This window comes from Camelina sativa, chromosome 8, assembly GCF_000633955.1.
Source record: "Camelina sativa cultivar DH55 chromosome 8, Cs, whole genome shotgun sequence".
Taxonomy (NCBI): Eukaryota; Viridiplantae; Streptophyta; class Magnoliopsida; order Brassicales; family Brassicaceae; genus Camelina; species Camelina sativa.
This window is the reverse complement of record NC_025692.1, coordinates 4,888,712-4,901,426: the sequence shown is the minus strand read 5'-3', so window position 1 is coordinate 4,901,426 and position 12,715 is coordinate 4,888,712. Positions and strand designations below refer to the sequence as shown.

Below are 12,715 nucleotides of genomic sequence, written 5' to 3'. Positions count from 1 at the left end.
CAGGTATGATTTGGTTACATAAAACTTTAAATATTGTCAAGTTTTGATTCTGTTTTTGATTTATATTGTCAAGTCTTTCTTATGATGTTCATAGGTAGGTAGGAAGCTGCACTTTTGTCCTTTTTGATGCGGAAAGCAGCCTTAACAATGGATCGGATAATACATACTATGAAGCTGTGTTTTGTCCTTTTTGATGCGGAAAGCAACCTTAACAATACTGACCTTGAAGCCGCCCTTTTGAGAACCTTTTGATGCAAATTAACAGCCTTTTGTTGATCACTTGATGTAATGGTTTGTAATTAAACTAGCTTAGCAGCTTCTGTAATTGTGTGTAATGGTCTGTACTGGTTTGTACTAGTAGCTTTAAGCTCACAACACAACTTTAAGTTACCAGTACAGAAACTTAACAGCTTATGTATGGTTGTACTTAGGAAAATGTCTTATTCAGGTTAAATTAACCAAATTTGATACAAGGTTCGGTTGTTCTCGGGAGACAAATAAAATCAGGTAACCGACCCGTTTAACCCGACTATTGACCGACCCGAACCGAATTCAATTTTGAATCTATTCGGTGAAGATTTTCAATAACCGAATATTAGACTAACCGAACAACTCGACCCAAAAAATCCGAACTCGCCGAACGCCCAGGGCGAGTAAGTGATTAATTGTTTCGTCTTCATAACAGCAACGTTGACAGGTCATTTATATTTATATCCAACACAAAATTACACTTTTATTTAATAACATTTTTCAAAAAATTTCACAATTTTATGGTAGAAGTGTTTGTTAATCACAGTTGGACCGGTGCATTCGAAAAGAACCGGTTCGGTTCGGAACAAAGAGAAAAAAAAAAAAAAAAAAAAAAAAAAAAAAAAAAAAAAAAAAAANATTCTAACCGAAACGCAAACCACGTGTGCGTTTTGTCGTGTTATATCGTTAGGCAGAGCATAAAGTTGTCACCACCGTTAAAACACTTTTCCGAGAAAAGCTTCTCTCATCTTTTATTTTCCCGGAAAAAAAAAACACAAAAAATCAAATTTTTAGTCCCATCTTCTGATCTCTTTCCTTCTACCGACTCTCGTACATCCCAGATCCAAGCGATGTCGATGATTCGCCGTAAACTATTGCTGTTGTTCTTCGCTATCTTCTCCGTCCTGCTTCAATCTTCCACTTCCCTGATTAGTTCCTCCAGCGTCTTCATCTATCCTTCCAAAGTTAGACAGGTTTCATCGAAACCCAGGTTTGCTTCCAAAACCCTTTAGTGATTTTGGGAAAAATCGAGCTTTAAATGTTAACAATTCTGAAAAAAAATCGATCTTTCTGACTTTTTTTGTTCAGGGCGTTTGTGTATGAAGGGTTTCTCACGGAATTGGAATGTGATCATATGGTTTCCCTTGTGAGTTCTTTCGCTTAATTTGGAAACTTTATTTGTTTTGTTTTCTCTGTTAAAGATTCTAAATTTCGATGTGTTGAATAAAAAAAGGCAAAAGCGAGCCTGAAGAGATCTGCTGTTGCTGATAATGATAGTGGAGAAAGCAAATTCAGCGAGGTTCGAACCAGCTCTGGCACGTTTATCTCCAAAGGAAAGGTTCAATTTTTTTCTCTTTGTTTGCTTCCCTATTTCTTACTTTAGAACCCTAATTCGAAGTAGAAACTGGATCTATCTCTCCCTTTGGACATGTTCAATTTTGGAATAGGTTGTGTTTCTTAGGTCTTAAATTGGGGTAGATAAATGTTGATCCTGCAAATGATAGATTTTGATAGTTCAAACTCCAATGTCTGGTGGATTACAACTCTAACCTAAACCATCTTATGCTCCATAACCGATCTGTGACTTTAATCCTTTGAAGGATGGATCTTCCAAGTTGGAAATTGACCTCTTAATTCTGTTAGGTTGTTACTTAGCTAACTAATTTGTTCCGCACTAGGTTATGTTTTTGTGTGTAAATGGTAATCAATTATGAAAATTTCTGGACTCAGATATGTAATGTTGTGATTACCGTGATGTGTTACTCTATCACCTGAAGTTTTCTTTTGTGGATCACAGGATGCCATTGTTTCTGGTATAGAAGATAAAATCTCCACTTGGACATTTCTTCCAAAAGGTACAACTAATAAGATTATTGAAAAATCTTGAAAGCTCAATGTATGTTGAATTTTTGGAAGATTTCAGAAGGTAACTTTGATCAAGTCCTTTACTTTGACAGAAAATGGGGAAGACATTCAGGTATTGAGATACGAGCACGGTCAAAAATACGATGCTCATTTTGACTACTTTCATGACAAAGTCAACATTGTCCGTGGTGGACACCGCATAGCAACTGTTCTCATGTATCTATCCAATGTGACGAAAGGTGGAGAAACCGTATTCCCTAATGCAGAGGTTAGTGCTATCAATTATTTGTGCATAATATTCCCCCAAAAGATCACTCTTTGTGTCATTCTCTCTTATAAAGATCTGATTTCTATAGGTACCTTCTCGCCGAGTACTCTCTGAAAACAAAGAAGACCTTTCTGATTGTGCCAAAAGAGGAATCGCCGGTGAGAAACTAAACTGATAATAATAATTCTTCTTTTCCTAAAAAGATGTTAGTAGAAGTTTTACACCGTTTGTGTCTGTATGGGTAAATGTTTTTATCAGTGAAACCAAGGAAAGGGGATGCTTTGCTGTTCTTCAACCTCCATCCAGATGCAATCCCGGACCCATTGAGCCTTCATGGTGGGTGCCCTGTTATCGAAGGAGAGAAATGGTCGGCGACCAAGTGGATCCACGTGGACTCATTTGATAAGATTGTGACACCAAGTGGAAACTGCACGGATATGAACGAGAGCTGTGAGAGATGGGCAGTTCTTGGGGAATGCACAAAGAACCCAGAGTACATGGTTGGAACTACTGAGCTTCCTGGCTATTGCAGGCGAAGTTGTAAGGCTTGTTAATTTTACCTCTTCTTCTTCTTGTTCTGTGCCACAAAACTCTCAAAGTTTTCTGCTTTTTGGAGTTTCTTTTGTTGTTTCTTGTAGAGTTGTTGTCTTATCGTTGATGAACTTTGTTGTACGTGGAGTGATGTAAAACTATAAATGATCCTGAAAAAAAGAATATGTAAACAGTAAACTCATAGATTCAGTCAAATACTTTATAGGTTCTAATATAAGTGTAATTTCTTGGTATTGTCAACCCAGTGTCCTGTCTTGGCAGTATTATTGACTTATTGTTGTTGATGAGCGTCTCTGGAAAAGAGTTTTGTACTAACTGGAGTTTCTCCCAAATCAAGCATTGAACTAAACAGTTTGCATCTGTAAGTTGTCAACTTGGTGGTGTGGTCCATCTCTTCCTTTGTTCTTCAAAGCTTCCTATGACTGCAGATTGTTTCGTATCATCGAGTCTAGAAGCAAAACTCTCATAACGATCTCTCAACTCTACACTTTGAAGTATCTTTATTCTGTTTCTCCGTATTTCTTAATTATTTATTACACAAACATAATTTTTTGGAATTTAAATTGAAGATTTCAGGAATTTGATGAATCCTAGAAAAAGGATACACTAAGAGAAAACAGTTAAAAACAAAATTGAGTAGAATATATAATCTGGTTTATTTATTCTTGTACATAATCTATGCCAACATGTTTTTTAGTCAGCTTGGTGGTGTGCTCCATTTCTTCTTTTGTTCTTCAAAGCTTCTAACGACTGCAGATTGTTTCGTGTCATCGAGTCTAGAAGCAAAACTCTCAGAGAAGCCTCTCAGATCTACTCTTTCGAGTATCTTTACTTGTTTGCCACGCAGTTTATCAATCAATATCTTACCATCTATCGATTCATCCCCATCAGCGATCACTTTTATGTGCTCATCTCGCAGTTTCGGCTTCAACGAAGCGTGATCGCCTCCCAAGAAAACTGCTCCAATAATTTCACCTAAGAACATGTCCTGCAACAACAATATTAGGGTTAGTTTTAAAACCATGCTTAACGGTCTTGATTGTTATTTTTTGCCTTTGCGTGTGTTTATATTATAAAACGTTTTTGTCCATAAGATGAAACAGAAGGACGAGAGGTTTTACGATGTGCGTGTATCTCCTGTGTTTCTGATGAAGCTCTTGCATTCTTGCAAGCAGCCGTTTCACAAACCGAGCTTCGGGTGTTTTTCTCGAGGAATACTGTGTATCAAGCATTGTTTGGAGAGAACTCAACTTGCGTTGGGTTGCTAGAGGGATGAGTGTGATGTTAAGATCGGATTCAAGAACGGTCTTAGCTGCTAAAGGATCAAGAAACATATTGAACTCAGCGTATGTGTTCGAAGGAATAGTGAATATGTTCCCTTTGTCTGACTTCTCAGGGTATATATGTCCACCCACGATGTAAACTTCCTGTAATTTGCAACATATCTGAGTTAAATCAAGGTTCTTGATGGAATTTATCAGAGAAAGTATATATAAGAAGTTCTTACCTTGATTATTGAGGATGCTTTTTTATCTGATGAGATGATCTTGGCTAAGCTAGTCAACGGTCCATTGGTTAGTACAGTGATCATAGACACTCCATTACCAGATTTGCTCAGATTTTGCCAAACTTCGAGTGCCTGAGGTTGTCGGAGTTCAGGTCTATCAGTGTCCCTCGGAGCTCCGTGTGCCACTGAGTTCTCCGCTGTGTATCTGCATAAATAATATGTTGATATATCTATCTTGCTTAAAATGATCTACCATAGCATTGTATAAATAATAACACAATCTTAGAAAATTTCACACCAAAATAAGAGAGGACATAATATATGTACATTATACATAACCGATATTGGTCATTTCACTCATCAATTGGTTATTGATATATATACCACACACATACAACATACCTGCGAGGGCTTCTCGGAAGGTCACGAGCAAGACCGTAGAGAGTGTCAGAATCCAGAAATCCGCCACTGCCTCGTGGAACAGCCTTGACGTACTTGCAACCTCCCACCGGTGGGAAAATCGGGTCGGATTGGTTCAATGCCAACATGTCTCCCAGACCGACCGGAATGTCGTCTCGACCCATCATATGAAGCAGATCATAGACCACGTCGATTGTTGCGGCATTAGCCCAACCGTTTGGGCTCACAATTATAGCCTTGCGAGTCAAGAAAGAGTGGGTGTTAGGGTATTGAAGAAAACAACATATTCACCTAGTTACTTGTGTAATAAGAAATCGTTGTATTCAAGCTATTTGTTATACCTTCAAATCTATTTTCTCCACCGGAACTTTGAGGAGGTAGAAAAGAGAGAGGAAATCACCGGCGCTCATATCCATGTCGAAAATAACAGGCTTTCCTAGCAGTGGTTTGCTAAGATTTGGTTTAAACAATTCTTCTTTGTAGTAAGGAAACTGAGATGAAAAGTTATATCTCCCTGTTTCTTCAGGTCTATTCAAAACCTGTTCATTATGTAAGCAATTTGATTACATTAAAAAAAAACTTTATCTCTAATTATTTCCAGGTTAGAATTGTCTGAGATTATGAAAACTTACGTCCAGGAAATCAACATAGAACTCTCTGTCAAGTCTACTTTTGATGTTTATGTTTGGTTTAGCTCGTGTCGCGACTAGAACACGAACTGAATCAGATCCAGAGATCTCTTGAGTGTAGCCATCCTAATGTTAAATCATTTATAAGAGGTTAAAAATTGTATTGTTTAGTCTGAAACAAAACCAAATGATCAGAAACCCTAAAGAAAAGGTATATGTATTATGGAAACACAAACCTTACACTTCCCTCGTCCTTTTCCGCTTTTTGGTAAGCAAGTTGGATCTCGCAAACCCGTCTGAACATGACCACTATGAACTCCTCCAAGGGTTAGGTTAAACTTTGGAGTTCTTCTATTATCGAAAAATGGATTTGAGCCATCGGGTTTTCCATAAGGTTTGTTTGAAGTAACAACTGTTATATTCATATACTCCATCACCGCGAAATCGTTCTTACCATTCTTGTTGTTCTTATTACCAGAGTTTCTCATGATTGAGACTGCAACACCAGCCGTGAAAGAATCCCACATGAAGTAGCTCTGGAGAATATCGCCAGAAACGTTTTTAAGGAGAAGAACGTTTTCAAATCATTCCTTACTTATTAGTTTGGGGAAATGGATTCATAAATGTTACCTTATAGAATTCATCGTCGAACCAAGTGTCTCTGGCGATTTTCAGAGACAAGAAAACGTATTGAGCTTCGTATGTTCTCTGGTTATTCTCGAATGTTTCGAAGAACTTCTTGTTGATAGGTATTGTGTTGGTTGCATCTAGAGGAACCAGAGTCACTGGAACACCTGAATGAAACACCTGTAATAAACACAAACCGAGTCTTGTTTTTTTAAAGTCTAAGCAAAATACATCGCAAACTAATATATAATTAAATTATAAACAAAACAAATAAAGATTAAAGAGTAGGACAACGAACCTGGTAAGCAGCGAAAGGATCAGAGAAGATGTTGAATTCAGCGTAAGGATTACTTGAGTAATCTGTGAACATGTTTCCACGGTTTCCACACTGTCGAGGTTGACATTCAGCGGCCGTAGAGTTAGCCGGACAGCAGCCAGTAGGGTTTTGTGACCTGACACCACCACCCATGATGTAAATGTGTTGGATGTTGTGTTTCAGCTCAGGATATGACATCAAGAAAAGTGCGAAATTGGTGTGGGATCCGATGAGGATTACGGTGGTTGGACCTTTGGAAATTGTGCGGGCGATCACTTGTTGTGACGTTGGTTGACGGATAGGAGTGTATCTTCGGTTCCCCTGTTTTCATATACCAACCGCAAAAAACGTCTTTTTAAAGTTAAAGTTATTAAGTTAATATTAAACAAATAATAATAATTTGCGGTAAAGAAAAAACAACACTAATATTATACTTTGTTTAGCTAAAAATATACAAAAAAAGTTGTATAATATATAAAGAAGAAAAACAAAAAAACAGTTATTAATCATATGTTTCTTCTGTAAAGTGAAATGTCACACGACAGGACCGATCACCGATCCTAAACCTACAATTATATGTGTCACTAGTGTACTGGAACCCATTAGTAACCGACAAGTGTTTGGATGTGCAAAGTCAGCTACTTCTATTGGAATCCAGTCTCCACCATTACTATGATTCTAACGACACGTGTATCAGAAGAGATACCAACACAAATGTCACAAAACACTTTCACAATGTTTAAACAATTGATTAAAGATTCGAAATGGTGGTTGCTATTAAAAGTAGCTTAGTTGGTGCGATGGGATCATGCGATCTATAAGAAATATAAAATGAAGCTATTATAGTTCTTTAGATAACCAACACTATTATAGTTAGTATAGTTAATACCATCAGCAGTGTAGTTTTCTTTTTTTTGTTTAAAAACGATCAGTACATAGTTAAATCTAGGTGAAGACACTAATGTGTTTCTTAGAAAATGGTTAGTTAAAAGTTAAAACTTCAAAAGTAATATACTGTATACCTTTGGCATTTACGTTAATTATGAAAAACACCAATTTCTGAAAATAGGAATTTTGTCAAATGATGTCAAAAAAAACAATCAGGATTTTTTTTTTCAAATCCATCTTTTTCCGTTTCTGAAATTCTTATAAAAAATAATACTTCTATTTGGATTTATACTCTAGGGTTATTGTTTTTTTTAATACTGACAAAAAGGTGTTTGTTTTCTTTGTAAATTTTCCATATATGTATAAAAAAGTCAAAATTTAAATAAATACCTGAGGAAGAAACTGTTTACGAAATCCATAATTGGAGTCTATGTCGAGAAGGCCTCCAGGACCTTTAGGAATGGCTTGTCTATATCTGCATTCTCCTGCTGTTGTCATCCCCTAAACACATCAATTTTTTTACATTTTCAAAACAAAAGTTATACAAAAAAGTGATTCAAGAAAACAAATAAAAAAGAGGAATAAGAAGAGAACCTGTTCGATGATCGGAAAATAGCCACCGACGTCAGAGTGAATAGTACCGTCGTCACGAATCCCACCTTCGCCGCCTACACCAACTGGGATATCGTCACGACCCATCATGTGCAATAAATCGTACACTTGATTCACTGCGTGTCCTGCGTTTGTCCACGCATTTGCACTCAATGTAATCCCCTGTTTCAGAAAACAGAGCATTAAACTAATGATAGTTGAAGAGCCGATCGAGAGATGTTTGAGAAAGAAAGGGACTTACGACTAGATCGAATTCTGACTTGTTGAGTTTTAGGAGGTAGAGTATAGCGAACAAATCGTCTGTGTCGACATCTGTATCCACTAGAATACGGTGAGGGCTAGACAAAACACAAGGGAGGTTTTGTCCTAAGAGTCCAAGAATAGTGACGACTGTGATGAACAAGAACCATAAACTCTTCAAAGTTGGGCTCGTCAACATCTTCAAAAGAAGAAGAAGAAGAAGAAGAAGAAGAAGATGAACGAGAAGTTTGGTAGTTTTCTGTTTCTTGCCTGAATCTGAGACAAACCCAAGATCTGTTTCGACCAAAAAGATTCAGATTCAAGAAAGCATTACATGAACTAGAATCAAAGCTAAAAGCAACGACTAGGTAAAAAAAGAGTGAGTTAGGTGGTTTCTTTATTTATAGAGATGTGACGAATCAGCTCAAAGGAGAGAGAGAGACTGTTACATCAAAGCCTCACAAATTAGAGAACAAAAAACAAAATGGCGAAAGATAAATTTCCTTAGGTGTCTTTAGATTTCTAAGAAATCATTTCTTGTTTCTCTCAAGTCTCAGCGTCTTCTTCAACTTGGGTTTTATGGGCAGAGTGAAAACATAAAAGCCGTGGCTTACATAAACAGTTCTTTGTTTAGGCAGGAAAAGAAGAAAAAAGAAAAACAGACGTGCAGATGAAGAGAGAGACGAGAGAGGCCAGAGAAGAGAAAAAGGAGAAATAGTTTTGGCAACGAGAGGGACCAGAATCGATATTAAAGAAAAGTTAATGATATCAAAAATTAGGTTTCTAAAATGAAAAAAATTACAGGAAAAACTTGTAGTAGTCAACTTGTTTAGAATGTGTCTTCAACGTTCCCCTAGCTGCTGCCCCTTTTAGTTCTTCATTATGAGTTTATGACTATGGGGTGATGTCTTTATTTTACCCTTATTATTATAATATCCTGTCAATATTCTTTCTGTTTCTCAATCTTTTCTTCATTATAATATATCTCCAATTGAGAGAGATTAAGTGAGTTTCTTAGCATAAATATTTTTTTTTTTTAAATGAAAGAGTAAAACTGAATTTTTATCTTAAACCCCATAAAAGCATGTCTATTGGTTAAAATACTCTAATGGGTATTTTAATAATCAAATAGTAATTTTTTTTAATAGATTTTGATTATTAAATTAAATTTACATTTATTTAGAAAACCAAACCAACAACTAAATGACATGTGTGATGTGGTTTTCTACTAATAGATTATGGTAATAAGAACCACTCTATCACTTTAACTAGATACCCCCAATGGAGATGCTATGAGATTTTGTTTAGACTCCCAAATGCCACATGTCCTAATATAATTTATTCATTTTTATATATTATTTGTAATTTCATTAATAAAAAATGATATTAAACGTAATATCATGATATTGATCATTTACTCTTAGTGAGAATTTAGAGAAACTCTAGATTTTAGAAACATGTAAATGAAACAAAGGATGGGTCCATCACTACTAAAAACTAACAATCAATGAGTTAGTTATTATATACGTCCATCCATCCTTTCTGTTAGCTTAATTGGTTTGTCTAACATTCAAGTGTATTCAAGAAAGCAAATGGGAGCAAGAAACATGCGTGCCCGAACATATATTACCTTTTCTTTCGTGGGAAACATGTCTGTTTTATTTTCTGATAATTAGTATAGTAGTATTATATTTCTTATTCGAACGTGATTTCATTTACAATTCAAACAAGATTAAAATAACATGTACATTTGTAGATATTCTTCTTATCTATCTATGTCGTATATGGTGAAAACTAGCTATAAATATTTTTGTGGTATAAATAAATCAACACAGAATTAGAAAGAGAATCCATTGTTATTTGTGGTGAAGCACATGAACTCATCATAAAGATCATTTTTTCAAAACATTCGTGTTTTTGTATGCATTTCTTCTAGTATCAAGTATTTTATCTCAAGGCCTACGCTTAAACCCTTTTTAAAAAGTATCTATCTTAACAAAGATATAGCTTTTGTGGTGTATCAATTTCTTAAGTTATAACTATGGCCCTGATTCCTGATTGGTAGGTGACTTTAAAGACTTTAAAAAATATTAAAACCTTAACAGTCATTTATTTACCAATCACACTTTTTTTACTTTTATTTTTTTTTTAAGTTTTCAAAGCCAAATTTTTTTTTCCTTGGTTGATTCCTCAAATTTTTTAAAGCATCAAAACCAGGCTTTAAAATAAAAAAAAGTATAAAACCTTTATTTTGTTCTTTTCCCATTCTATTTACAAGTTCTCCACAAGTTTACATGTATATTTTAACTATTTTATTTTTATAAATTAATTATTCTTATTTTTTTTCTCTTCTTTTTAAGATCCATTTCAATAATTATTATTTTTATTTGCATTATCATCATTAATAATAGTGATAAAGAGTTTATGAAAAAAATTGTTCATATTTGATTGACTTACATTTTAAAATTTTATTTTATCATAAATAATATTTATTTTGTCATTAAGTTTCTACATTAGTTCATTTCTAACATAATTTATATTTATTATTAATATATATATATATATATCAATGATAAAAGTAACTGCTTGATCTTTAAATTTTATGTGTTAAAATTTATTTTTGTCATTAAATTAATATATGAATTAATTTTTTGACATAATTATACTTATTATTAATATATAATAATAATAATATTAATAAATAACAGTTACAACTTTAAAAGTTGTTGGTAAACAATCAGATTTTAACAATTAAAGTTTGTACAGTCAAAGCATCTACAACGAAAATTCCCTACAGCTAAAATTTAAAAGTTAAAGTCTTTATAGCCAAAAGTAACAACCATCACGAATCATAGCCTATATTTATATTTGTTACAAATTGGATAGATTCGTCAATGATAGTACTATAAATTTTCCAACTTGTGATCACATTTTGTTATAAATATTATTTCCCCAAGTCAAACAAAAAAAGATTCGGATCCGTCATCAAAGAGAGTGACCATAAACAAAAGGAACAGATCACACAACTTGTGATTATAAAGATGTATACTACAAACTTTTAATTAGAATCAAATTACGAGAGGAAACAAGGAAATGCGTAATAACGAAACTTGTTATGAGTGTGTATTTTTAATTTAAAAGATTCTCTCCGACATATTTTTTGTTTGACTACATTTTCTCCAACAGTTTACCCAAAAGAAATTAAAAGTGTTGACTTCAATCAATAACCACGTGAAAAATACGGCGTCGAGATCACGTGACTGATCGGTTCTTGTTGGGAAGTCCACCAATGGCGGATGGCTCTCCTTTTTTTTTTTTTTTTTTTTTTTTTTTTTTTTTTTTTTTTTTTTNATTAAATTGATAAAATTATAGTATATAATGGTTTATTTTTGGAATGAAGCAGTGAAAGTCATTTTCTTATTATTTTTTTTTTGTAAAATTGTGAATTTTCATTACTGAAACTCAATTGTAAGATTTTACAATAGCTTGGAAACATTAGATAACCCCTGCTCAAAAAAATAAAAACAGAGGGGATCTAATACAACCCTTTACAATTAAGGGAGGATTACACAAAAGTTAGCCATTCTTGAAGTGAATCCTTAAAGTCCTTACGATGATGCTTTGCGATGACGGCATCTCGGATTTGCCTGTCGAGGGTCTTGAAAAGAACGTGCGATGTGGTTGACTGATTGTTGTGAAGCCTTGCGTTCCTCTCAGTCCAGATAGCATAGAGGGTTGCCTGTGCCACTATCCGCCGCAGAGTTAAGGAGGATGTGGAGTCCTTGACATCTAGCCACGCTGAGAATGCGTTCCAGGTATGGAATACAAATGGGCGATATCCTAGCCGCCGCGTTACCTCTGTCCACAGATCCTCACTAAGATCACAACGGAGGAATAAATGCTCTCTGTCTTCTGGATCCCTACCACAGATACAACAGGATGAAGCAATTTGCATACCCCAGCTTACCAATCTTGTGCGAGTTGGCAATCTGTCGAGGTGCAAAAGCCACATCATGAATGCATGTCTTGGAATAGCCCCTTTGAACCAAACTTGACTGGTCCAAGACTGAGGAGGTTGACGTGGGCGAATGATTTCCCAAGTTTTCAAAGTGTTGAATTGTTCCAGCTCCGAGTCTTCAATTTTCCAAGTGAAATAGTCTGGCTCTGAGCATAACGTTGGCAAGGGAACTGTTGTGAGGTGAGTTTGGAGAGCTTCCGCTTGAATTGATCTTGCTGATCTTATTTTCCACCCAATATGAGAGCATGCTTGGGCCACAGTCTGGTTTAGCGGAACCCCTGATTGGGAAGGCCCCGTTGGCCCCATGTAGTCCAGCAAGGGACCTAGCGGAGTCCACCAATCAAACCAGAAACTTGCTATCCTTCCATTACCCACATTGCAACGAAGAAAGTGAAGAGCCAGAGGGCGCAGTCGGAGGATTGCTCGCCAAGTCCAGGAGGTTTGCTTCTCTGCATCAATTTGCCAGAACACATCGTCTTTGATCTTGTTGTTTTGCAGCCACTTTGCCCAAAGGGAGTCTCTA

General features: G+C 35.4%; 2 protein-coding genes across 2 annotated transcripts; one reads left to right on the top strand and one right to left on the bottom strand.

Annotated features, from left to right (window-relative positions):
* LOC104706202 (probable prolyl 4-hydroxylase 4) lies at positions 968–3,175 on the top strand. Its single transcript, XM_010422363.2, has 7 exons — positions 968–1,240; positions 1,339–1,396; positions 1,484–1,588; positions 2,048–2,105; positions 2,208–2,383; positions 2,472–2,541; positions 2,642–3,175. Exons 1-7 carry the CDS (start codon positions 1,101–1,103, stop codon positions 2,935–2,937), a joined length of 903 nt encoding a protein of 300 aa, XP_010420665.1. The 5' UTR covers positions 968–1,100; the 3' UTR covers positions 2,938–3,175.
* LOC104706201 lies at positions 3,556–8,373 on the bottom strand. Its single transcript, XM_010422362.2, has 12 exons — positions 8,176–8,373; positions 7,917–8,096; positions 7,713–7,823; positions 6,417–6,755; positions 6,122–6,298; positions 5,728–6,027; positions 5,495–5,617; positions 5,204–5,401; positions 4,845–5,098; positions 4,443–4,647; positions 4,057–4,362; positions 3,556–3,923 (listed from the first exon to the last, which is right to left on the bottom strand). The coding sequence occupies exons 1-12, from the start codon at positions 8,371–8,373 to the stop codon at positions 3,633–3,635; spliced, it is 2,682 nt and encodes an 893-aa protein (XP_010420664.1). The 3' UTR covers positions 3,556–3,632.

What these genes read in the sequence shown, in the direction of transcription:
- LOC104706201 (XM_010422362.2), bottom strand. Translation starts at nt 8,373, where the DNA reads ATGTTGACGAGCCCAACTTTGAAGAGTTTATGGTTCTTGTTCATCACA. An exon ending in ATCCTTTCGCTGCTTACCAG is followed by an intron (nt 6,299 to 6,416) that starts GTTCGTTGTCCT and finishes TGTTTATTACAG; the next exon opens with GTGTTTCATTCAGGTGTTCC. An exon ending in TCTATGTTGATTTCCTGGAC is followed by an intron (nt 5,402 to 5,494) that starts GTAAGTTTTCAT and finishes CATAATGAACAG; the next exon opens with GTTTTGAATAGACCTGAAGA.
- LOC104706202 (XM_010422363.2), top strand. Translation starts at nt 1,101, where the DNA reads ATGTCGATGATTCGCCGTAAACTATTGCTGTTGTTCTTCGCTATCTTC. An exon ending in CAGGTTTCATCGAAACCCAG is followed by an intron (nt 1,241 to 1,338) that starts GTTTGCTTCCAA and finishes TTTTTTGTTCAG; the next exon opens with GGCGTTTGTGTATGAAGGGT. An exon ending in CCGTATTCCCTAATGCAGAG is followed by an intron (nt 2,384 to 2,471) that starts GTTAGTGCTATC and finishes TGATTTCTATAG; the next exon opens with GTACCTTCTCGCCGAGTACT.